The 23704-nt window shown below is 40.6% G+C and overlaps 1 protein-coding gene across 9 annotated transcripts; it reads right to left on the bottom strand.

Moving 5' to 3' along the window:
- Positions 1–296: 296 nt before the first annotated feature.
- On the bottom strand, positions 297–23695 carry GSTZ1 (glutathione S-transferase zeta 1). Of its 9 annotated transcripts, none has more exons than XM_069092294.1 (10): positions 23418–23693; positions 19284–19446; positions 18497–18548; positions 13714–13781; positions 12941–13021; positions 12397–12525; positions 3227–3305; positions 2576–2628; positions 1972–2021; positions 297–722 (listed from the first exon to the last, which is right to left on the bottom strand). In XM_069092294.1, exons 2-10 carry the CDS (start codon positions 19299–19301, stop codon positions 596–598), a joined length of 657 nt encoding a protein of 218 aa, XP_068948395.1. In that variant the 5' UTR covers positions 19302–19446; positions 23418–23693; the 3' UTR covers positions 297–595. The 9 variants fall into 9 exon arrangements, with proteins under 9 accessions (XP_068948395.1, XP_068948398.1, XP_068948397.1 ...); XM_069092299.1 differs by lacking the exon at positions 297–722 and adding an exon at positions 1007–1081 and having other exon boundaries at positions 23418–23694; XM_069092297.1 differs by lacking the exon at positions 12941–13021 and having other exon boundaries at positions 23418–23695.
- Positions 23696–23704: the final 9 nt, after the last annotated feature.

Below are 23704 nucleotides of genomic sequence, written 5' to 3'. Positions count from 1 at the left end.
TTCCCTCCTTTGTTCTCCCCTTTCCTAGCTGATTCCCCCTGAAACAGGGAGGAACTACTCAGTGGCTATGAAAATTCCAGAGGTCTGTGTCCTTTTCCATGGCCTTTAATGAGCTAGGGACTGGTACACTACATCAGAGGAATAAAGATGCCTCATCTCCGCTATCTTTATTCTGGCTTAATTGGATAAGCTTACTCTTCTTGGATCCAGAGTTGAGGGTATGGATGAACATGGAGATTAATTAACAAAAATACATGGTATTCATGAAAGCTATCCACAGAAAGAGGAGGCAGTACTTCCTGTCATTGATTTATTGAGTACTTCATTATCTTCCAAGCATTTTAACTAAATGATTGCATTGATTCTGATCACCATAACCCTTATGAAATAGGCAGAACATTATTGACCTTCAGATTTGACAGAGGAGGAAACTCAGGTCCAAAGGAATTCTGTGGTTGGCAAAGCTAAAATTCCAACCTAGATCTCGCAGCTTCCACACCAGGGCTCATTCACTAAGCACGATTTATTTATCTTTGTGGCATTAAAACTGTGCAGCTCACACTCTCAGTTGTCCCTAAGGTGGAAATGCCGGGATTCAGGCCCGAAGTTCTGGAGGGGTGTCAGGCTGCCGGGAAGGGTGGCTCACTTGGAAAGCCTCCATGGTGAGTAAGGTCTTGTTGATGCGGCTGATGGTGGGGTATGGGGAGAAGTCCACTTTAAATCTGCAATATGAACGTAAGTCATTGAGCAGACCACCTTAAATCTGCAATATGAACATAAGTCATTGAGCAGAGGCTGGGGTTTCTGCAAGGAAACACTGAATCTGAGAAGCAGGGAGAGGCAAGTTTGGGCATTTATTTAACTGGGCAGGGAAATTCCTATGAGGTCAAAAGAAAGCAGCTAGGTGATGCAGTTGATAGAATGCCAGATCTAAAGTCAGAAAGACCTGGGTTCAAATCTAGCCTCAGATACTTACTAGCTGTAAGTAAAGACTTGCAAGTAATTTGGCTCACACTAGCTGTGTAACCCTGGGCAAGTCACTTCACACTGTGTGCCTCAGTTTCTTCATCTGTAAAATGAGCTGGAGAAGGAAATGGCAAATCACTCTAGCATCTTTGAAAAGAAAACCCCAAGTAGGGTCATGAGAAGTTGAATGCTACTGAAAAGGACTAAAGAAAAACAAAAAAAATAGAAGTAGAAATTGCAAGGGTGGTGGCCTTCTGGAGGCAGTACAGTATCATTTGTTCCTTATCCTGTCTGGTTTTGTGATTTATATCTTTTCATATCCTGTCTTTCTATGAAGGGTTTTTAACCTGGGGGCTGTGAACCTAATTTTTTTTGTTAATTTTCTTTCAATATAACTGGTTACCTTTTTAATTCTATGCATTTAAAAATTAGGCTGAGAAGGCTGACTTCACTGGTTTGCCAAAGCCATGACACAAAAGAGGTTTAGAACCCCTGGTCTAGATAAAACCCAGGATCTTTGGGATTGGAAGCTGTCTTGTATTCCTCTATGTGTCTAATGGAGCCTTGCACATAAGAGAAGTTTAATTGATACTTGCCATACTGGGGTAAAAGGAAGGGAATGGGTAGGGCTGGCGGTCTGGACCCTGGTCCATTCTTATTTCTGGAGATAATTCAGGGAATCCCTGCAGGCAGTGAACACTTGGAGAAAGTGGACAAATACTTTCTGGTGGGTTCTGCTGTTGGGATGCCTCCTAGGGAGCTAGAATGCAGGCACCCTTCCCTTCTTATGAGCAGAAGCTGATCATCTCTGCAGTGATTGTGAGGGCATTTCAGTGGCTCTCTCAAGCAAGGGAAAGTGGAGTTCCATTACAGAAATAGTTAAGTTGAGAGTTACCAGGATAACTCATACAAAAGAGAGGTGGGGGTCCAGTGGGGGAGAGGTAGTTGTTTATGTATGGAGAAGGCTCTCTGGTGAGTGTGGGAGAGGACAGGGTTCTCACTCACCTCTCAGCATTAGCCACCTGAGGCACCAAGCATATGTCAGCCATGGAGATCTGCAGAGAAAAGTCAAGTTTGATCCTGGTGCAGGATCCCTGACCACACACCTGTTGGGTTCTGACTATCCCTGGAAACCTCAATAGAGCAGTCATGAACTGTATTTTTTCCCTCTCAAGCTGAATAATCCCATCCCTTGCCCCAAAGTCTCTGTCTATAGTAGCCTGCCAAGCTTTAATCAACCAAGGACTTCCTACTGACATCTCTAGGTGGGATTCTGTCCTTGTCACTGTCCTGCTTTGAGGACACTGGTCCCAACTTCAGTGTAAGGAAGTTCAGTTGGTAACCCTAGTTTGAAGGTGTCAGTCACAGCTGAAGTGTGAGGGGCTAACTGGACTTCCCTCCCCTGACCTGCACCTCCCACTTTGGGTGTTTCCAGTTAAGCCAACAGCCTTCCCTTGTAGGCTTTTCCTTAAACATGCCAGAAAAGAGAGTCTATTGCTTTGGCACTGACTGGCTCAGCTAGTTTTTCTGTGAAGTTCAGTATAGTTGTAGCAACAAATTCTGACAGCGGCCAAGGATAAGGAAGACTGGAACTACGGATTGCCCCTACCTCATCTCCCACGCAGTACTTCCCTGCTGTGCTCTGCAGGACATGCTCTAGGGCTATGAAAAGAAAACAACAATCAGGCACATACAGAAAGGAGGAAGCTCGGGGTCATTACTCTTAGGTCTCTATTTCTTCTTTAAAATGGGGATAATAATAGCACCTGTGCCTGAGATGGGATTTATGGGCTATGTAAGCTTGAACCTGTTTGCTGCACGAAAGGTGGCAGACAGGATAGTGGAGGATTTGAAGCAAATCAGAGGGGAGATGTTTCCCATTTCTCCCACCTGCAGTGAGTAAAACACAAGGTAGTGTTCTTGTACTACACAATTCATCTTCGCTTTGGCCTCAGTCTCTTGGATGTAATTTTTAGGCAAAGCCATGGACTTAAGTGGCTGGAAGCCCAGGCAACACCAAAAGTCGGAGACTTGACCACTGGATTGAGATTAATTGCTCTCATTAGACCGATGTGGCCGCTTGTTCGGCCCATCTCCTTCCCAGTTGCTGGCCCTGTAGTTCCTCCATTTCCCAGCCTATTCTATCATCACCACAGAGACTTTAGGGAGATCATGAAAGGAAGATTGGGTGAGCAAGACAAATTTTTTGAAATCCCGGGATCAGGAACTTGGATGAAGGCAGGACAAGACAGAGACCCACCTCCAAAGCCAGAGTTGATGACTGCTCGTGCCCATGTCAGCTGGGTCTCCTGGCCCATTTTCTTTAGGACAGATAAGTTCTGATAAGCCAAAAGAAATTCACTGGTCAGATTAAGTAGCCTTGCTGATCCTGCCAACTCAGAGCCAACCCTTCCCTTAGGTCTAGCAATGTGTAGTTCCCTACTGGGGTGAGAGAAGTCATTTCTTCCTCTTGTCTTGAAAGGTTCTGCTGTGTAAAGATTCTAGATTCTCAAAGTCTGGGGCACAGGGTGGAGATGCTTGGTCCCTGAGACCTTCTTCTGTGACTGTCTAAAGTGCTGGTGGCTAAAAAACTCCCATGACCACACCCACCAATGTGATACGTAATAAAGGAGCAAAAGGGGAATAGAGAGGCCAGGGATTGGAGTTCTTGTAGGTGTGGCTATAATTATGGACTAAGTATTAAGACCAGGAAGAAGAGAAACTAAGTGACATATAACCTTGCAGGCTACAGGATAGTTGTTCTTGCATTTTATATAGCAATGAAGACAGAAGCCCTGTCAGGGAAACCTGTGCAAGCTCCCCCCAATGGCCTAAAGCCATTCAACACCTGAACAGGGAGATTATGAGCCGTTGCCAACTCCAGTAATTGTGACTCTACAGCCAGATGTTAGTCCTGGCCCATCACAAAAGCAATGGGGGAAAGAAACAGCCCCCACAGGTCAAATTACGGGGAGACAAGACCTGAATGCACTCTTTGGAACACTGGGAGCCAGAGCAACAGTCAGAGCACCACTGTTAACAGAGTGTGCAGGAGGCTAAGACATCCAACATCTGACATCCCAGTGAGGTCTGCCAGACCCACATCTGGGGATGGAGCAATTCCCAGTTAAAGACTGTGCAAGGAAAGAAGACAGATATTGGAGGTCCAATAGGAGACTGATATGAAAGTCAAGAATTGAGGCAGATAGGCTTAATACCAGCCACCCATCCAGATCAGTGGTAGCAGTGACACCCAGCCTAGAGAAGGGAGAAGGCCGAACAAGTACTAACCATCCAAGAGTGCCAGAAAGGAATGGTCTGCACACAAAATAGCAGTACAAGAACTGAGGCTGGAAATAAGGAAATAGAAAAAAAAACATTGAACAGAATACATAAATATTATGGGTTAAGAGAAGCCCAAAAGTTAAACTGAGAAGAGAGTAAATCTGCAACTACAAGTACAATCTTGGCGGAAAAAAATGTTTAGCCACAAGGACTACAAAGAGGGCCTAGAAGAAATTAGCAAAAAGTTAAAAAAAAAAAAGAAATTATAAATCATATCAGAGTTCAGAAAGAAAAGGTAGAAATGAACAAATGCATAGTTTAGAACAGAAAAGAGAAAACCTCACCCAAATAGGAGACTCCCTGAAAAACAGAATAAAGTAAACAAGTGAGTAATTTCATGAGACAAGAAGTATTAGAACAAAGTCCAAAGCCAGAAAAAAATGAGAAGGTATGTATTATAAAATAAATGACCCAGAAGGATCATTGGACTCTGGGTTAAAACTGTAACTTGTTCTGGCTCCTCTTACCATCTCTCTTCTTCCAGTCAGAATAATAAGTTTATAAGTAGCCAAAATAAAGGGGCAATAGCAGGAAATAAGATTGCAAATGGCAACCTAGAAATCACATACAAACTGTCCCTAAGAGCAAAGGAGCATAACTTATAAACTGTAACATATATTAACCAAAACTCACATCCTTGTAATATGTGCTGAATTAGTAGATGCCATCTAGGCACTGCTGTCAGGACCTTTGGTGCTATGATATATAAATTCCAGAAAAATTTTGGATCTCCACAGTAAAGACCAACAGAACATCAAATAGTGCTGATAATTTTGAGATGATGTGCACATGCTGACTTTAATGTTTTAGTAACAACTCTGACATGATTTGGACATGGTAATGAACTAACCCCAAGGTGACACAGATAAGAAAAAGTCTGTCTTCCAAAAAAATCCCTATAAACTGAGACCTCAAAGTCCTACCCCCAAGCACTCTTCCATTTCCATGACACTAAGTGCTCCCAACTCTATTCAATGATTACATGCATGATATTCTGTGCCTCTCCTACTCCTCATTCTCTTGCCCACTCTGTCTGTCTCCCTTCATCATTCTTTCCCCTGATGTTTGCTTCTATATGTCTTTTGCCACGTGTCTCTGATGTATTATTTGCCCCCACACTTTTGTGTGGATAAAGTGTGACTGTCACCCTGTTTCCCCTTGTCATTCATATTATTGGCAAGTACTCAAAGAACTGGATGTGCTGGTCCCTATTTCATAATTTCACAAACTAATTATAAATTCTGACTCCCTAAAAACCAGGACCAAATAAAAAACCTAGACAACCATATTTCAAGAAATAATAAAAGAGATGGCTCAGATCTATTATACCAATGAACATTCAGTAATCACTTCCAAAAAGAAAACTAAAATTCAACACCAGGTAGTGTCATAGTAAAAATTGAGAGCTTCCAAGTCAAAGAAAAAAGTCATGCAAGGAGCCAGAATGAAAGCATTCTAGTACTGAGGATCCACAGATAGAATACAAGACTTAGCAACAACTCTAATAAAGAAGAGAAAATCCTGGAATACAGTATTACAAAAGGTAAAAGCTAGAGGTTTTACAACCAACAATAACTTACTCTGCAAAACTGAGTATAATCCTATAGAAGTAAAAATGTCCTTTAATAGAATAGAGGCCTAGGACTTCTGAGAATTTCTGAGGAAAAGACCACTGAGAAGAAACTCTGAAATGGAAACAAAGGGATAAAAAGAAGCCTAGAAAGGTAAATACATTTCAACTACTAGAGGGGCTAAACAATGATAAAGTACCTACATTCTAACAGGGAGAGAAGAGACAAGTATATCTTTAGAATTCTAAGCCTTCAAGGGTCCTGGAAGAAATTAAATGAAAAAACCATAGGGCCTTCATGTGGTCAATGCTCTGTTTTGTTGGTTTTCAGAAAGAAAAGAAAAGGGAGGGGACAAAGAATACACCAGAGGACAAAAGGGGGAATAGGAGGAGGAATTGACTATTTCAGATAAATAGAGTGCATCAGAAAAGTATTTAAATATGGAGGAAGGGGTAGAGAGAGGGTGCATATAATGACATTGTTATCCTAACTGCATAAGCGAGGGCTGAATACACACACACACACACACACACACACACACACAGATTATGGTATAGCAATACATTAAACATTCAACAGGCAAATAGGTGGGAACAGGAAAAAGGGAGGTGGGATAAAGAGTGAGAGTAGAGTTGGGTTGTACAGGGAATACAAGCAAAAAAAGAAAAAAAATACAAGAAAACAGGCAAAATAAGCTTCAGCTTTGGAGGGTTAATTATAAAGGGAAGATTAAAAAGAAAAAGGATAAGAACTAGAGATCAAGGTCTGGGACTGGTGAGAGATGGGGAGCAGAGGAGTAGGAAAAGGCTATCTTAATTAAAGATTACTAGTGCTGATCAGATCTCTTCTTTTTCTCTACCTTTTTCTTAAATGTAAAGAAGTATAAGAGGGATATTAGTGGGATGACAGTGGAAATTATGCAATTAATAATTATAGTCATGAACTTGGATGGGATGAACACATTCATAAAAAGAAGGAAGGTAGCAGAGTGAATTAGAAAGCAGAACTAATAATGTGTTGTTTATAAACAACATGCCTGAAACATAAAGATTCTCACAGAATCTAACTGAGGGGCTAGAGAAGAATTTATTATGATTCAGAAAAATTTTAAAAAGTAGAGGGAGCAGTTGTGGAAGTATGCCAAGGTGATCCTTCCACCCCACATGACTCCATTGCCTTTTTAAGTTACACATTATGAAATAACATTAGGACTATATTTTAATCTAAAGTCTTTTGTCCCACCTAAATGAGAAAAATTATAAATATTTAATCAGAATTTTAGGAAAACGATGCCCTGTACTAAATCCTTTTTATTTTTCCTCTTTCTTAACAGAGACCTAATCACTTCCTTTGAGGAAACTGAGTGAAAGTACAGGGAGGAACTATGTTGGAGAATGAAGTCAGGGTGGTGTGATCCAACAAAGACAAGGAGGTCACTGTTTGCTCCAATTTTCTCTCTTTCCCCATGCTTTGACCAGACAGTAAAGATAAGACTAGGAGAAAGAAACAATGTTTTTATTACTTCTGTTAAGGAAGTATCTCTTGAGTTGACCCTTTGGTCAGATGGAAAGGAGAGTCCTTAGAGTAAGCTGTCAAATAGGGTTTATAAAAATTATTTTCTAAGTTACACTGACATTTTAAGTTATTTTTGTTCTGAGACTCTGAACTCTTGCTTAATCTTACTTTGGAATTTTGTTGATTGAGAATAATATAAACTGTAATTCCAAAATTATTTGCATCAGAGACAGTTACCTGATACTGGATATCAGAGATACTTAAAGGCAACAGGAAACTCTCCATTTTTGGATCTCTCTCTAATTAGAAAATACTTTAAATTAGTTTAATTTAATTGATAAGATTTTTCTGGCAGGCTTGTGCCTACAACACAGACTATAGAATTTTCTTCTATATAATCATGGTCTCAGGCAAGGCAAGAGAAAAAAACAGATATAGTTATAAGGGATAAGCAGGGAAATTAACATCATTCTTAATGACACCCATGTAATAGAAAAATATCAATACTTAATACTTATTCAATAAATAATACAGCTAAGAACTTAAAGGAAAAATTTATCCAATTATAGGAAGAATACATAAGTATTTATATAAGTAAAATTATGATAGCTGTAGACTTCAATGTGCCCCTTTCAAATCTAAGTGAATCTAACAAAAATATAAGTGAGAAAGAAGCTAAGGACTTGAAAGACAGATCTTTGGTGAGTGTTGAACAGAAATAAAAATATGCATATTTCTTAGTTCTACATGACACCTTTACAAAACTTAACCATATTCTAGGGCACACAAAATCTTCATTAATAAATGCAGAAAACCAGAAATATCAAATACCTTCCATATTGACCATGACAGAATTAAAAATATAATCAGTAAAGGGCTTTGAAGAAAGAATTCAAACTTAAATGCAGACTAAATAAATTAATCCTAAAGAATTTGTGGGAAAAGGCCAAATCATAGAAATGAGATAATTTCATTAAAATAAATGACAATGAAGCAATATACCAAAACTTTTAGAATTCAGTCAAAGCATTCCTTACTGGACAATTTATATTTCTAAACACTTTCATCAACAAAAAAACAAATCAATGTTAGGCATACAACTAAAAAAATTAGAAAAGGAATAAATTTTTAAAAACATCTCAAACATAAAAATAAAAGTCTAAAAAACAGAAGAGAGAAACATTAGGAAAAAACCTCCCAATTAGTTAAGAGATAAAACTAGAAGATGGTTAAAAAACAAACAAACCCTTTGCCAATTGAATCCCTCCCAACAAGAAACTGCCAATAAGAAAAACATGAAAAAAGAGAAATCACAACAAATAAAGGAAATTATTAGAAGCTATTCTTGCCCAAATATATACCAACAAAACTGGTAATTTAAATGAATATGTCCAAAATAGATGAAGGTTAACAAAACCAATCAAGAAATAGAGTGAAATAACCTAACCTCAGAAAAAGACATTGAACAAGCATTAAAGGAACTTCCAAACAAAAAATCCTAGGAGTAGATAGATTTATAAGTGAATTTTATCAAACATTCAAAAGGTAATTAATTCCAATATCATATAAATCATTTGACAAAATATGGGCAAAAAGGATCCTGCCAAACTTGTATACTATAGATATGGTCCTGATACCTAAAACAAGAAGGGCTGTCAGAGAAAAGTAACTAATAGGTCAATATCTCTAATTAATATTGATGAAAAATCTTGAGTAAAATTATAGCAAAGAAGCTACAACAATACATTAAAAAGATCATATGTTATGACCTGGTTGGATTTATACTAGGATTACAGGGTTAGTTTACTACAAAAAATAATAAACAATAGAAGTCACATGATTATATTAGAAGAAAAAAAGCTTTTGACAAAATACAATATCTGTTTATGCTAAAAATAGTAAAAAAAAAAATCAGAAATTAATGGAGTGTACTTTAATAAGGTAAACAATACCTAAAACCAAGAGCTAGCATTGTCTGTAATACAGAAACGCTAGCAGCCCTTCCAAAAAGATCAGGGACAAAAAGAAAAGACCCAAGCAGAGCAAAGATGTCATTGTCACTACTATGACTTAATAAAATACTAGAAATGCTACCTACAGCAATAAGACAAGATAAAAACATTAAAGGGATCAGCATAAGCAAAGAGGAAACAAAACTCACTTTTTAGATGATATTATTGTTTTTTGCAGGTAACCCTTAAGAGTCAACTAAAAATTAAGAGCAACAATTAAGACCTTCAGTAAAGTAGTAATATATAAAAACAAACTCAGAAAGATCACCAGTTTTTCTATATATTACAAATAAAACCCAGCAAGAAGAGAAAGAAGGAGAAATGTCATTCAAAATAACTGGAGAACATATAAAAAATCCGGGAATTCAGAAACAAAGACAAATAGAGAAATTATGCAAACACAATAAAAAGCACCACTTACAAAAATAAAGATAGTCCTAAAATAATTGGAGAGAGACTTTTTGCTGGACCATGCCAGTATATTAAAAATAACAACACCCTACTTAAATATATTTACAGATTCAATGTCATACCAATAAAATTACCAAAGTTTCACTGTTATAAAATTAAAAAAAAATTCATCAGAAGAACCAAAAGAAAAAAATAAAAGGTCAAGAATATCAAGGGAAGAAATGAAAAAAAGTGGGAAGGAATGGGGCTTACCTAAGTATTCCTAGACCTCACATTATACCACAAAGCAGCAATCATCAAAACTATTTGGTACTGGTTAAAAATAGAAATGATGATTAGCAGAGCAGATTACCTATACAAGACCAAGACACAAACTTAGTAGCATAGTCGTCATCAAGCCCAAGGCCTTGAACTACTAAAATGAGGACTCACTAGTCAACAAAAATTGCTAGGAAAATTAACAGAAATTGGGTTTAGATAAGTATCTTATACAATGTACCACAATAAGTTCCAAATGGATACATGAGTTAGCTATAAAAAGTCTCATCAGAAAATAATTAGAGGAGCAGGAGATACTGTTAACTAATATGAATAAGGAAAGAATTATCAACCCAACAAAGAATAGAGAAGATCACAAGAGACAAGACGGATAATTTTGATGGATAAAATTTAAGGTTTTTGCACAAACAAAATTATGCAATTAGAATTAAAAATGTTAAGTAGAAAAGAAATTACTATAGCAAATTTTCCTAAGAAAGATTATGATGTCCAACATATATAGAGAACTGATACAAACAAATCTGAACAAAAGCCATTCTCCAAATGATAAATAGTCAAAATGTACAAACAGGTTGTTCTGAAGAGAAGTCTAAGTTATCAGCAACCATATTTTTTTTTTTTTAAAGCAATCGGGGTTAAGTAACTTGCTCAAGGTTACACAGACAGTTATTTCTGTGTGTGGTGCTAAGTATCTGAGCCCGGATTTGATCCAGGTCATCCCGACACTGGAGCCGGTGCTCTTACTCGATGAGCCACCTGGCCACCCCTAAGCAATTGGGGTTAAGTAACTTGCTCAAGGTTACACAGCCAGGTGTTTCTGGGTGGGTGCTAAGTGTCTGAGCCTGGGATTTGATCTCCAGGTCATCCCAACACTGGCTGCCCAGCAACCATATTTTTAAAAATGCTCCAAATCATTAGTAGAGAAATTAAAATAAAAACTACTGTGAAGTTATGCCCCACATCCATCAGATTGCCCAAGATGACCAAAAAAATGATAATTGTTGGGGGAGCTGTGGGAAGACAAGTACACTAATATGATGTTGGATCACTGAAATTCAATCATTCTAGAAATAAAACTAGTGTTATGTTCCCAAAGCCACTAAACTGTGACTTTTTGACCAAGAAATACCACTACTAGGCTTATACCCCAAAGAAATGTGACTGAAGCTAGATTTGAATTCAGGTTTTCCTGACTCCTGGTTCAGCGCTCTTTTTACTGTGTCACCTAGCTATCTACTTATTTGTTACAAGGGAGGGTTTCTATTTTGTTTTGGTGGAGTGGAAAGTTGGAGAGTGAGTGAGAGGGTAATTATATTGATATACCAAAAAGGAAGAAAATAGAGAAAAATGAGTCAATGAATCATTAAAAAAGAAGAGATAAGAAGGAAGTTCAGAAGGGGACAGAGACAAACAAGGGCAGTGTTAGAACTACCATGTTAAATTGTTTCAAAAGCCTTAGTGCAGTTTTAGGCTTTAAGATAAATGAATAGAATAACCAAGTTGCGTATAGTGAAGAACCACAGCTTCATGTGCAGGTCTCTTTTTCTATTTTTCTATGTATAAGGAAATATTTCTTAAGTTCATAATAAGGAAAAAAAATATAAAGTACTCTGAACTCAGGAACATCTAGGTTGAGCCCTACTTAGAAATAGTTGTAAAGGAGAGGGGAAAGTCAGCAAGACTTCTCTTTAGTCTCCTGTTTGCCATTGCCTACATTAAGGTGCACAATCAGTCACTGAATGAGTGACTCACTCCCAGTCTGGGCCCCACTAAAGTGATGTAGAAAAGGGCCTTGGACTATGAATCAGGGGATCTGGTTCTTAGGCTGGACGTCTATAAAGCTGCAAAAACTCAGAACAAAGCACTTCTCTATTGCTTCAGTAGCTTTGTTAAGGCTCAGCTCATGTGCTAACTCCTATGGACAAACTACTTCCCAATCCTACCAGTTTTTACTATAATTTCTCTCCTCGTCAAATGACTGTGGATATACTTATCTGTTTACATTTTTTACCTCCTCAACAGAATGTAAGCTCCTTGAGGGCAGGGACTGTCCATCATTTGGTCTTTGTTTCCCTGCGGTGGCACAGTGCCTTGTATATAGTAGGTATTTAAAAAGGATTGGACTGGATAAGGGATAAATTATATAAAGTCAGAAGTCTCTCTCAAAATTTCCTGATTCCATGAGGTGGTTTGAACTTAGGTCTCCTCTCCTTGTTGCCCTGTCATCTATTTTTTTGTACCATGGGTAGGTACCATGATGGTACTGCATGACTCTTAGTTTCTTTAAAGGTCTGTACCTGCAGGGGTTGAATTCCACTAGCAATGATATCTGAGATCATTCGAACACTGGCTCTTTTCTTGGGGTCCTGTGGCAGGAGCCTGATAGGTGTTGGTCGTGTTTCTTCCAGATACTCAATGATGGCCAGCTGCAACCCACAAGGACAAGAAACAAAGCAAGGAGAAAGTGTTTGATCCCAAGTGGAGTGAGGATAATGCCAACTGTTTTTCACTTTTCTGCCTGCTTTCCCCGGCTTCCCTCCCCCTCCCCCCCAACACACACACACACACACACACACACACACACACACACAGAGTCCCTCCCCCTGTCCAGGTTTATTTGAAGTACTAGTACAGCGGGGCATAGTCATCATTGAAGGAGGGGTTAAAAAGGCAGTTTAATCCTTAACTCTGGAGTTTTGGCATTCAGATGTCTGATTCATGGTCTATCCTTAGACCTGTTTATATGTGGGGGAGAGGAGGGAGAAGAGAGCAAGGGAGAATGGCTTCCTCACAGCCCTCTTGTTGGAATGAGTAATGGGCTGACTGGTCCACAGCACTCACTGATTGAGCAAGGGTAACGTCATCAATCTTCAAGACCGGCACTTGATTCATGGGGCTCAGTGTCTGGAATTCCCTAGTAAACTGTGAAGACAAGGTCCCAAAGGAAAAGGGAAAGCCTGGGTTAGTCAGGCTGGTGGGGAGGGGAGGGACATAGTTCTCTTCCTCCTTGCCTGGCCTGCCTTTCTACAAAATGAAGGCCAAACTCATAAGCTGTCATTCGAGGCTTTCCACAATCTGGCATAAGTTTATATATCCAGCTTTCCCTCACCCTATTCTCCTTGGCACAGTCCAGCTTGTGAAAGAGTCCTCTCTCCTACCCTGGAGCACAGTCTTCCCCCTGCAGGTAGCACTGGTTTGGTATTTGGGATTCCACTATTGTCCCAACCCTGGAACTTAAGTGAAGTTGTGTGAAGATAAAATATTATGTGTAAAACATTTTCAAAATCTTAAAGTACCACATAAATGTTAGCCGCTATTATCTGCTATTATTATCACTGATGATCTCAGCTTAGGTTGGATCCCATAGACAAACTGGACTACTCCCCATTTCCCAAACATGTCCTACATTTTCTCATCTCTATGCCTGGAGTGGCCCCCCTACTATCTTTGCTCACTAAAGTCTGACTCGCCCTTCAAAGCCTAGCTCAAAAGTTAATGCCTCCATGAAGCCTTCCTTGAGAACCCCATCCTGACAAAACTCAGACATGCTTCCTACTACCTCCAAACATCTCAGCACTTCATACACCCCATGGCTTTATTATACTCTTTTTTACCTGCTGCCCTCCATCCTTTATGAGGTTAATGGGAATGATGTCATAGTCAATCCCCTTGAGAGCTAGGGCTGCAGATGAGAAAACAACACACACAAAGAAAGAGGTGGTTACAGGAAGCAGTTTTGGGCTGTGATGCCTGGGCGGAGAGGAATTTTCTGAAGGGAGTTTCTCCAGTCTCTAGAGGGATCAGGCCCACCACCTTCAGGAAGTCTTCCCTGGTCACCTCAGTGCAGAATGTTCTCTCTCTCCTCTGTATTGTTTAAGTATCTATTGCCCAGAACAGTCAGGAGGTTTTGTTGTTGTGTTGTGTGTTTGTCCTTCATTCTCGAAGAGGCCCATGGCATCAAGGAGATGATGACATGACTTGCAGTTGACTTTGAGTGACGGAGGGCTGTGCAAGGTCACCAACCTCGCTTCCTCCTCCAGAGTCATCTGGGTCCAGTGGCCAGACAGATATTCATCAGGATGACTAGGATGACTAGAGGTGGCCCAGGATGCAATGGCAGACCCTGGCCCTTTTAGGCTAAGGCCTTAGTTAGGTGGCTAGGTGCTCTGTGCATAGAGTACGAGACCCAAAGTCAGGAGGACCTGAGTTTATATCTCATCTCAAACATTACTCAAGTGACCCTGCGCAAATCACCTCACCTCATTTTTCTTATCTATAAAATAGGGATAAAATAGCACCAACCTCTTAGGGCTGTTGTGAGGATAAATTAAGATGTCTGTAAAGCGCGTTGCAAACCTTAGAAGTGTTATATAAATATTGTTGTTGTTGCATTGTGGACCATTGCATGCCGAGACTATCCATGAGATTTTTGGCAAAGACACTGGAGTGGTTTGCTATTTCCTCTTCTAGTACATTAAGGCAAACAGAGGTTAAGTGACTTACCCGGGGTCACACAGATAGTAGGTGTCTGAGGCTGGATTTGAATTCAGGTCTTCCTGACCCCAGACCTAGAACTCTATCTACTGAGTCATACAGTTGCCTCCATTACTAGGCTTGTATCCCATATAAATGTTAGCTGGTATTATTACTATTTACACAGTAATTATTCTATGCAACACTATAGGGCAAGATACTATTTGTATCTCTTACTTCTTCCTAGACCATAACCTCCTGGAGGGCCAGGACAATAGTCTACCTTATTCATCCCTGTCACCTTTCCCTTTCGCTTGGCATGGTGCATTGCCTAGTGTAGGTACCTAATAACTGTGTACTGAATGAACAGGATGGGCATAGTTGTTTCCTGGCAAGGAATTCATTCAAATCCTGGAAACCTAAGCCCTCCAGGGTGGGAATGATGAGGAGGGTAACTAGAGCACCCAAAATCGAAAGAACAAATGGACCCCTCCTCCTCCATCTCATCAACAAAGATGAAGCAGAATTGGAAGGGACTTAGCCATCATGTAACCCAGTCCTCTTCATTTGACAGATGAAGAAACTGAAATACAAAAGGGGTGAAAGTGATTTCTCCATGTGATATGGGCATTTGAACTTAATTCTTCTAATTATAAAAATGTTGCTTTCTAAAGTGGCTTAAGACATTACCAATCACTCAAGGGAAGGTGCTTTTAAAATGGCAGTATCTCATCTTATCTCAGAACAGAGTATTTCTCAAAGTCTTTCTCTGATTAGGGTAATCTGCTCAGGACCATAAATCAATGTTGAAAAGGGGAAACCAAGTCCGCATGGATAAGCTCCACCCCTTTCCTCACTAGTCTATCCTAATAAGGTCTCCCAAATAGCTTGAGATGTTCTTAGTGTGTCCAGAAACGAGTTTCCTGCCTTTGCCAATTTTAGACGAGGGTGCTGAATATACCTCACCTTAGATAGAAGGAAAAAGGCATGGTTGGCAAGGGTTTGGGAATGGATTACTGATATTTTGGGTATAGAAACATGTAATTGGGGTAGAATGTGGAAGGTGAGATGAATGGATGTGGGAAGTTGGGAGGTGGAAATTAATTTACCACCTGTTACCTCTGCTACCACTTGTGTACCAAATGGTTCACCGATATCTCAGAAGATGAATAAAGCTCTGAACCACTGGTATATTAAGCTGAAATTCATAGTTCCTGGATTAGGAATTCGATTCAGTTTTTTGTAATCCGTTAACTGATTTTTTTTATTGCTGCATTGAGAACTATGACTTCCAATATATTCCTAGTTTCTTCTCATTTTTCTTTTGAACTGTTCTGGAATTTCTTGTTGTACTTCCATGCTCTCTTGAGATTATACAGGATTCTATGTTTCATTAGGCATTGGTTTACTTTTCTTTTGTTATATTTGTCAAGACCTTTGTATTCTCTTTGAAGATTTAGTATTCATCCTTCCGGTTTAGGTTGAGGATGCTCCCTGTTGCTTTATCTGCTTGTGGTCTAGGTTTTTCTTCCTCTTGAAATCTTTGGTGTCAGCCTTTCCCCCTTATATTTCCCCATCACTCACTTTCTGATTCTTCCCTCTTTACTTGGGGTGATTACACTCTTGAGAATTGGGCTGCAAAGCTACTTCTTTCTTCCTACATTGCGAGACTTACAGTTCATTGGTCTTAATCTCTGCCCTAGGTAGTATCTGATAGGAAAGACTGGACCTAGTTGGGTTTTAGTCTCCTTTCTTTCAGGTATGATGCTGCCACTCATGACAGAGCCTTTCTCCTTTCCTTTTTTGACTGAACTGAATTAGAACCTGCCACTCTTTGCAGGGTTAGGAAGAGAGTGGGAAAGAATTCCACACAGAATCTTTGCAGCTTCCAGGGCTTAGGGGCTTCCTTAGTCAGCACATTCCCCTCACCCCTTAAAGCAGGATCCATTTCTGCTGCTTGTTTCAGAGTGGAGGTAGAGCAGGGTGTAAGGAATGCCAACAAAATCTCTGGAGCAGAAGAGGGAGAACCCAAATATGGGTACATGACCTAAAATTCAGGGGCTTGTCAGTCAATCAATTAGCCTACTATACACCAGGAATTTTGATTAGTTTATCCCTGCCCAGAATGCAGAGATTGCTGAATGAATGCTGTAAGGATTAACTTTCTCTGGTATTCATTTATTTTGTCAGAGTTTGCTTTTTTTTGTTCTGTGGATTCAGTTTTACATATGGCATATAATTACTTTTTGAAAAAAAATTTTTTTTTAAATTGGTGGGATGGGAAAAGTGTCTAGTCTACCACCTTGTTGGTTCCATAACCCAGAACTCCCTTGATTATCAGTCTGAAGTTGAAGATCTGAAGGGTTGTCATGTGGAAGAGGGGTGAGATCTATTCTATATTGCTCTGGAGTAGGGGTTCTTAACCTGGGATCTGGAAATTTGTTAAATTTTTTTAAATAACTATATCATAATACAATTGGTTTACTTTTCAATTCTACATATTTTATGCATTTAAAACATGCATTTATTCTGAGAAGGGGTCCATAGGCTTCATAAGAATGCCAAAAGATCCATGACAATGAAAAAGGTTAAGAACCCCTGTTCTAGGGCAGAGGTGTCAAATATAGGCTCCTATGTTTGACCCAAACCACATTAAAACATAACTGGGAAATATTTAACAAAATAAATAAAAATCCAATGAAATATAGATAATATTACATTTTAAAACTAAGTCAACGTGTAGCCTGTAGTCATCTCCATGTAGGGATTAGTAGTTCCCCTCAGGATCAGGGAGTTGAAAGTTCCAGGGAAGGTAGTTTCCATTTGGAATAAGGAAAAACTTCTTATCAGTTTTAGCTTTTGGAGAAACAAAAGTCTTTCTTTTGAAACAGTGAACTCCCTGATACTGCTAATGTTCAAGCAAAGCTGGTGTGACCCCTGACAGGGATGTTGCAGAAGACGCTGCTAAATAAGGTGAGGGTTGGGCCTCTCAGATTCCAAGATTCCTAGATTCTAAGCATAACACAGAAGGTTGCTATTAGGCTTAAAAGGCAAAGCGTTATTAGGGTGCTGGTTGGTGTATTGGTGTGTATTGCTTTAGAGTCAAATAATAACTTTTATTTATCTAGTACTTGAAGGTTTGCAAATTGCTTTCAATAGATTCCTTCTGAATTTCCATAGATTTTAGTTCCTAGAACCTCATATCCCCATTTTATAGATAAGGTAGCTGGAAGGGATGAAATGATTTGCAAATGGTCATACACAGTTAGTGACCTGACTTCCTGACTTCAAGCCCAGTAAGATAACAACTAAGGCACAAAGATGGTGCCATTGGAGTAATGTTTGGCTAGCTGACAACTGCAGGGCCCTGCTCTCACTTGGTCCCCCTGCCCCCTCAGGTTCAGAGATTAACAACTGTTCCCTCCACTGAACTCTCTCCCTCTTTTTCCAGCAGGCTGAGGGAATCTAAAGGGCTCTCTTTGCAGGACGTTGACCTGCCTAGTCTGATTAGTTAGCAAAATCAAATAAGATAAGAGCTTGGCAAGGAAAGCAATAATGATAAACACCAGGCCCTGTTCTTCCTGGCCCCTGGCAAAGATGGAGCTGCCAGGACAGCTGGCTTCTACTAGGGTTGGTGTAACATTACTAAGGGGGCTCCAGAGAGGAGGGTAAAGAGAAGAATCAATTAATACAGAAAAATAATGCCTCCCCCCGCCCCCTTCCATTTTTCTGTGGAAACCCAGCAACTAGTAAGGCTTAGCAGATTGCAGGGGCTGTGGAAGAAAAGGGCTGTAGGCTTTGCCCCAAAGTGGTGCACCTGCACTTTGCCTTCCTAACTTTTGCTGGATTCCCCTGATTCCTCCCTCTACCCCACCTTGTAGTTTTTCCAGGAATATGGGAATGGACAGGGGAGACCGCTCTTACCTATTCGAACTCTCCAGGAACAAGAACTTCGGAAATAAGAATAGAGGATCGGCTGAGAAGAGAGAGGGGGGTAGAGAAGTTTAAATGGTGCTTTCTGATCTTAGTCACAGAACTCTTTCTAAGGTGGGCAGAGTGGGATGCCTTTTTCCCTCTCCAGGTAGGCAGTGGGACTGCAGAATAAGATAACTTGCTTTGAGACAGAAGTCACTAAAAACCTTAGGGGAGCAAAGAGAGTTTCCCAAGACACATTTGGATCTTTAAGAGAGATGATATAAGGAACCAAATAGATAGATAGCGAGTAAATAAATGGAGGATAGAAATGTATAAGAAGACTGGAAAGGTAGGGAAAGAGCCATTGGTACTCTGTGAAGGGCTTTAAGAGCCAAACAGATGACTTGATATTTGTCAAGTTTCTGACACAATGTAACACTTAAAAAACGTAATAGGAATGACAAAGAATTTGATAATCGTCCAATTTGAGGCTGCAGTGAGGGAGAAATTTTTGGGTAGGGAAAGTCTTCAGGAATCATTGGGGGATTTGCTGCTAAGAACTTCACAAAACATCGGAGATATTTTAGAGGAGCTCTAAGGCTCCTCAAATTAGGTCACACAAGTCTATTTCCCCCTTTTGGGCACTGCGACTTCAGTGAAGCCAGTCCATTCCAATCCTGCTGTAATTTGCTTTTGGGGTAGACAGGGAAGAGGAAGGAGTGTGTTTCTGAGGACAGGAAGTTGTCTTCACTGACCTAAGGGCCTTTATCTGTCTGGGGCTCTTAGAAAGTCTTACCTTCTCAGGAACTGCCATTCTGCTCTCATGACCTTTGAACAGAGGAATTTCCCTCAAAATCTGCTTGGTGCGGGGAGGAGGTAACAAGGGGGTGGGGCTGCAGGAGCCAATGGGGAAGTTAGTTCTCTTTTACTTGGCTGGATGCTATGGTCAGCCTCTGGATCTGGGAAAGATACAATATCTCATGTCCCAGTCTTGGTGGGATTTCTTTTTCTCAACATTCTTCCCACTGGACTGCTGAGCCCATTTTTCTGTGCATAGTGAGTCAGCCTAACGCACAACTATGAAGCAATGTGTGTCTTTTGGGCACTCCCTTTCCCCATTATGGCCTTTCACTACTTTTACTCTCCCAGATCCTCAGTGTTTTTTGACTTCTAAAGAATCAGATAAATTCTTTCCAAGATGTTTAATGGGGGCTGGTGCTCTACTCACTGTGCCACCTAGCTGCCTCAGCAATGGCACTTTATTAAAGGGTCTATAGTCCCCTCTAATGAAATGGATTTCAGATCTTACTCACAATCTGAGATGCCCCCTCCTTCCAGGGCCCTATTTTTATAGGGTTTAATATTTAAACATTCAAGAACAGCTATACCAGATACAGAATAATTTCACTTGTTGACATATGATGCAAAAACTAAAATAAGCAAAACAATCTATCAGCAGAGTCACGAGTTTGGCAAAGTGAGGAATATCTTCTCTGACTAGGTGGTCATAAGATGGACACTTGCTCATGTTGGACAAGAGAATGGTCTGGAGGTACAAAAATAATGTTGGGGGGACTTTCCATGTAGTTGAGTCACCTCTGCCACACTGGGCTTGGTCACCATGACACCAAAAAATAAGGGTGGAGGGCCTCCAGCCAGCTTCCCAAGATTATGCAAGTGATTTTACCATCTGCAACTCAGTGTCCTGGGGCCCAATACACAGAACTTGTAATCCTATCAAATGGATTGATACTGATTGGAATAGAGTAGGGGTCTTCAGTATAGGGAGTCCTGGGATATTTGCCTTCTCCTCTTCCATTTCCCATCTGAGCAACTGAGAGAAATAAGGTCTGTAACAGAGCAAAAGGAGTTTGTGTAGAGAAAACAAAGAACAATGCCTAGTATATGGCACCAATTTAATAAATGCTTATTTATCAATTGGCTGATTAGAGGCCTAGGGGGATAGCTAGATGATGCAGTGGGTAGAGCCTTGGAATCAGGAGGACCTGAGTTCAAATTCAGACTCAGACCCTAGCTGTGTGACTCTGGGCAAGTCACTTAACTCCAATTGCCTCCAAATAAAAAGAAAAAGAATAATGGAGACTTCAGGAAATATTTTTGCATTATTTTGCACTGGGGAAATGAAACAGAGTGACTAGAGCTCCATGGAGACTTACTGACCTGGCCTGAAAAATTGGGGACTCAGCAGCCAAGCTATGGAGCCATCAGGAATGACAGGAAGAAAGAGGAAAAGGGAAAAAAAATCCCCTTTCCACTGACAGGCGAAGCTGGACATGACAGGACCTGTGGGGAAGGATACTGGCCAGAACTCCTCTCATGTTTGTGACTGACCTAAGTAACCCTTGGGATTTAATACATCTTTGGGATAGATGGTTATTTATTCTATGATCTCTATTCCATCTCTCCTTTGAATAAAACTTTCTGGTGTTTAGTACGAACTACATGTTTGCAAGTAAGGAGCTGGTCTGAAGGGTACACTTTGTTGTTCAGTTGTATCTGAGTCTGTGACCCTGTATAGGGTTTTCCTTGGCAGGGATAATGGAGTGCTTTACCATTTCCTTCTCCAGTGAATTAAGGCAAACAGGGGTTGAGTGACTTGCCCAGGGTCACACAGATGCTGAGTGTCTGAGGCTGGATTGGAATTCAGACCTTCTTGACTCCAGGCCCAGATCTATCCACTGAGTCACCAAACTGCCTGGAGGGTATACTAGATATGTCTATTATTTTCCCAGCTTTCCTGAATTGGGGCCAGTTAATTCTGAGGAAGGTTCCCAGAGTATACCTGGGCCATTTGTGTCAAGTCAACAAGAATTTATTCAGCTTATACCATGTTCCAGGCATTATATTAAGATGTGGTTTGTCTGAGTAACCATAAGGCCAATGTCTCTAGATAGTAGAGTAAGTAAATGGAGAAGAGAAAAGTATAAGAAGACTGGAAAGGAGCCACTGGCACTTGGGGAAGGGTTTTATAAGCCAAAGAGATCTGTTATTTGTCAAGTTTCTGACACAAGGTAATATTTAAAAAATGTAATAGGAACGAAAGAATGAATCTGATAATGGCCCAATTTGAAGGTGCAATGTGGGAGATATTTTTTGGGTAGGGAAAGTCTTTAGGAATCATTGGGAGATTTGCTGCTGAGGAGAACTTCACAGAACAATGAAGGAGACATTCCAGGGGAGAAATATGTCCTCAGAGCTCAAATTAGATCACATAGGTCTATTTCCCCCTTTTGGGGACTGTGACTTCAGTGAAGCCAGTCCTCTCCAATCCTGCTGTAATTTGCTTTTGGGGTGGGGAGAGAAAAGGCAATCCCCAAATATCTCTATCACCTGAAATGTTACCATTAGACAGTCATTCTCATGGATTAAAACACTGGGGCCTCTAGAGGCATCTGTAATAATAACACACCTACATTGTACTTTAATAAAGTTTTTTTTTACAATGAATTTTTATAACAAAGCTGTGTTAAATAGTGGAGATATTATTTGCATTCTACAGAGGGAGAAACTGGGGATTTGGGAGATTCAGTGACTTTTCCAGGGTCACACAGCTGGTAAGTATTAGAATTGCCATTCCAACTCAGGTCTCCTGATTAAAGGTCTAGCTTTCCTTCCATTAATACCACCTTTTTTCTTTCCTGCTATGGGCCCCTGCCTGCCCTATTATCATTACCTAACTCTTAGATGCTCTCTAGTTTATTAATTTGTTTAGGGTTGACTGGCTGAGAAAACTGTCTGCAGGAGAGGAAGAGGCTTATGAAATTTAGGAGCATGGGTCACTGGGAGGAAGGCCAAGGTGCTCTGGGGTTGGGGTTCAAAGTAAAGGGGAATATTAGGATAGTGGGCACATGGAACCGTCTGCTTGATCAATTTAATCAGTCCCAGCCCCGTCAACCATGCCACAAGATCAATCAACAAGCACTTATTATTACTATGTGCTAGGCCCCAGGAATACAAATACAAAAGTGTGAGAGACTCATACTCAAGGAACTGAACATTCTATTAGAGCAGGTAAGTCAATACAGGACAGAAATAGGGACTGTGATAGGAAATGCCTTCTACCAATGCAGATCAGCACCGTCTCATCTTAGGAACTGCCAACCAGAATGCATTAGGGTTAGGATTTGAACCCACGTCCTCTTAGCTCTGTGGCTGGCTCACTAACCATTCTGCTTATTCATATAGGAAAAAAAATACCCTCCAAATTATAAGAATTGGAAAAGGCTTCTGGAAGGAGGGTCACTAATTAGCATTTCTAAGTATTTGATAGAAATCAGGAGCCCTGTTTCTAGGTTTTGAAGCAGCTAGGTGGATAGATCACTGATAAACGCCCCGGTTAAAATCCTGTCTGTAATTTACTAGCTGTGTGATTGTAGACAAGTCTCTTAACCTTTCTGTGCCTCGGTTTCTCCATTTGCAAAATGGGAATAATTACCCCGCCTATATCTCCCTAGGTTTCGAGAAGATAAAATGACATGTTGTAGCTTGCAAACTTTAAAGCGCAAAAGAAATGATAATAACTAGTTCTGATTTTGCGACTGATTTTTTTCCCCCTAGTCCTTAGGAGTAACCAAGCCCCTTTCAGGGCCTCATTGGTCCATCCCAGCAGAGGGCGCTGTGGGGCGCCTCCGTGCATTCCCAGGGCTAATCCAGGTTGAGGGTTTTTTTTAAAGCATCGGACTCGAGACTACATATCCCAGGGTGCAGTGGGGCCGCCTCAAGTTTAGAGCGTGTCGGACTCGCGATTCTACTTCGGAGAGACAAAGGGCGCCTTCCGGTGGCCAGGCCTAGTTCTGGGGCGGGAAGCGGGCGGGGGAGGGGAAAGGAGAGGGGAGGCTTGGACACTTTTCCCCCCGCCCTAGGCACCTAGGCTTCTTCGTTAAGCCCTCCCCTTCCGTTGTGCACAGACCTTTCCTGCTTGCATCTTGTACCTTTCTGTGCTCAAGAAACTTCACGACTGGGACTCGTCGGAGAGTGTGTGCAAACCACTTTGATTTTCAAGGCCTCAGTTTCTTAATTTGTCAAATTTGGATTCCTTTTATAGTCTGAGATTTCCCTCGCGCTCGTGGAAGCGGTAGTCCCTTCTACCCTTTCCTGTCGCTTTCTCCTTCCTAACACGACAGCAAGTAGAACTACCCCTCTCGTGCCTTACTCGAGACTTCCGGGGTGCCGGTTATTCCCATAATGCCCCCCGCT

The sequence above is a fragment of the Petaurus breviceps genome, unplaced genomic scaffold (assembly GCF_028583685.1).
Source record: "Petaurus breviceps papuanus isolate PSGF00001 unplaced genomic scaffold, PetGlider_PUasm1.0 189, whole genome shotgun sequence".
Taxonomy (NCBI): Eukaryota; Metazoa; Chordata; class Mammalia; order Diprotodontia; family Petauridae; genus Petaurus; species Petaurus breviceps.
Note: the sequence above shows the minus strand (reverse complement) of the source record. Positions and strands in the feature narration are given on the sequence as shown.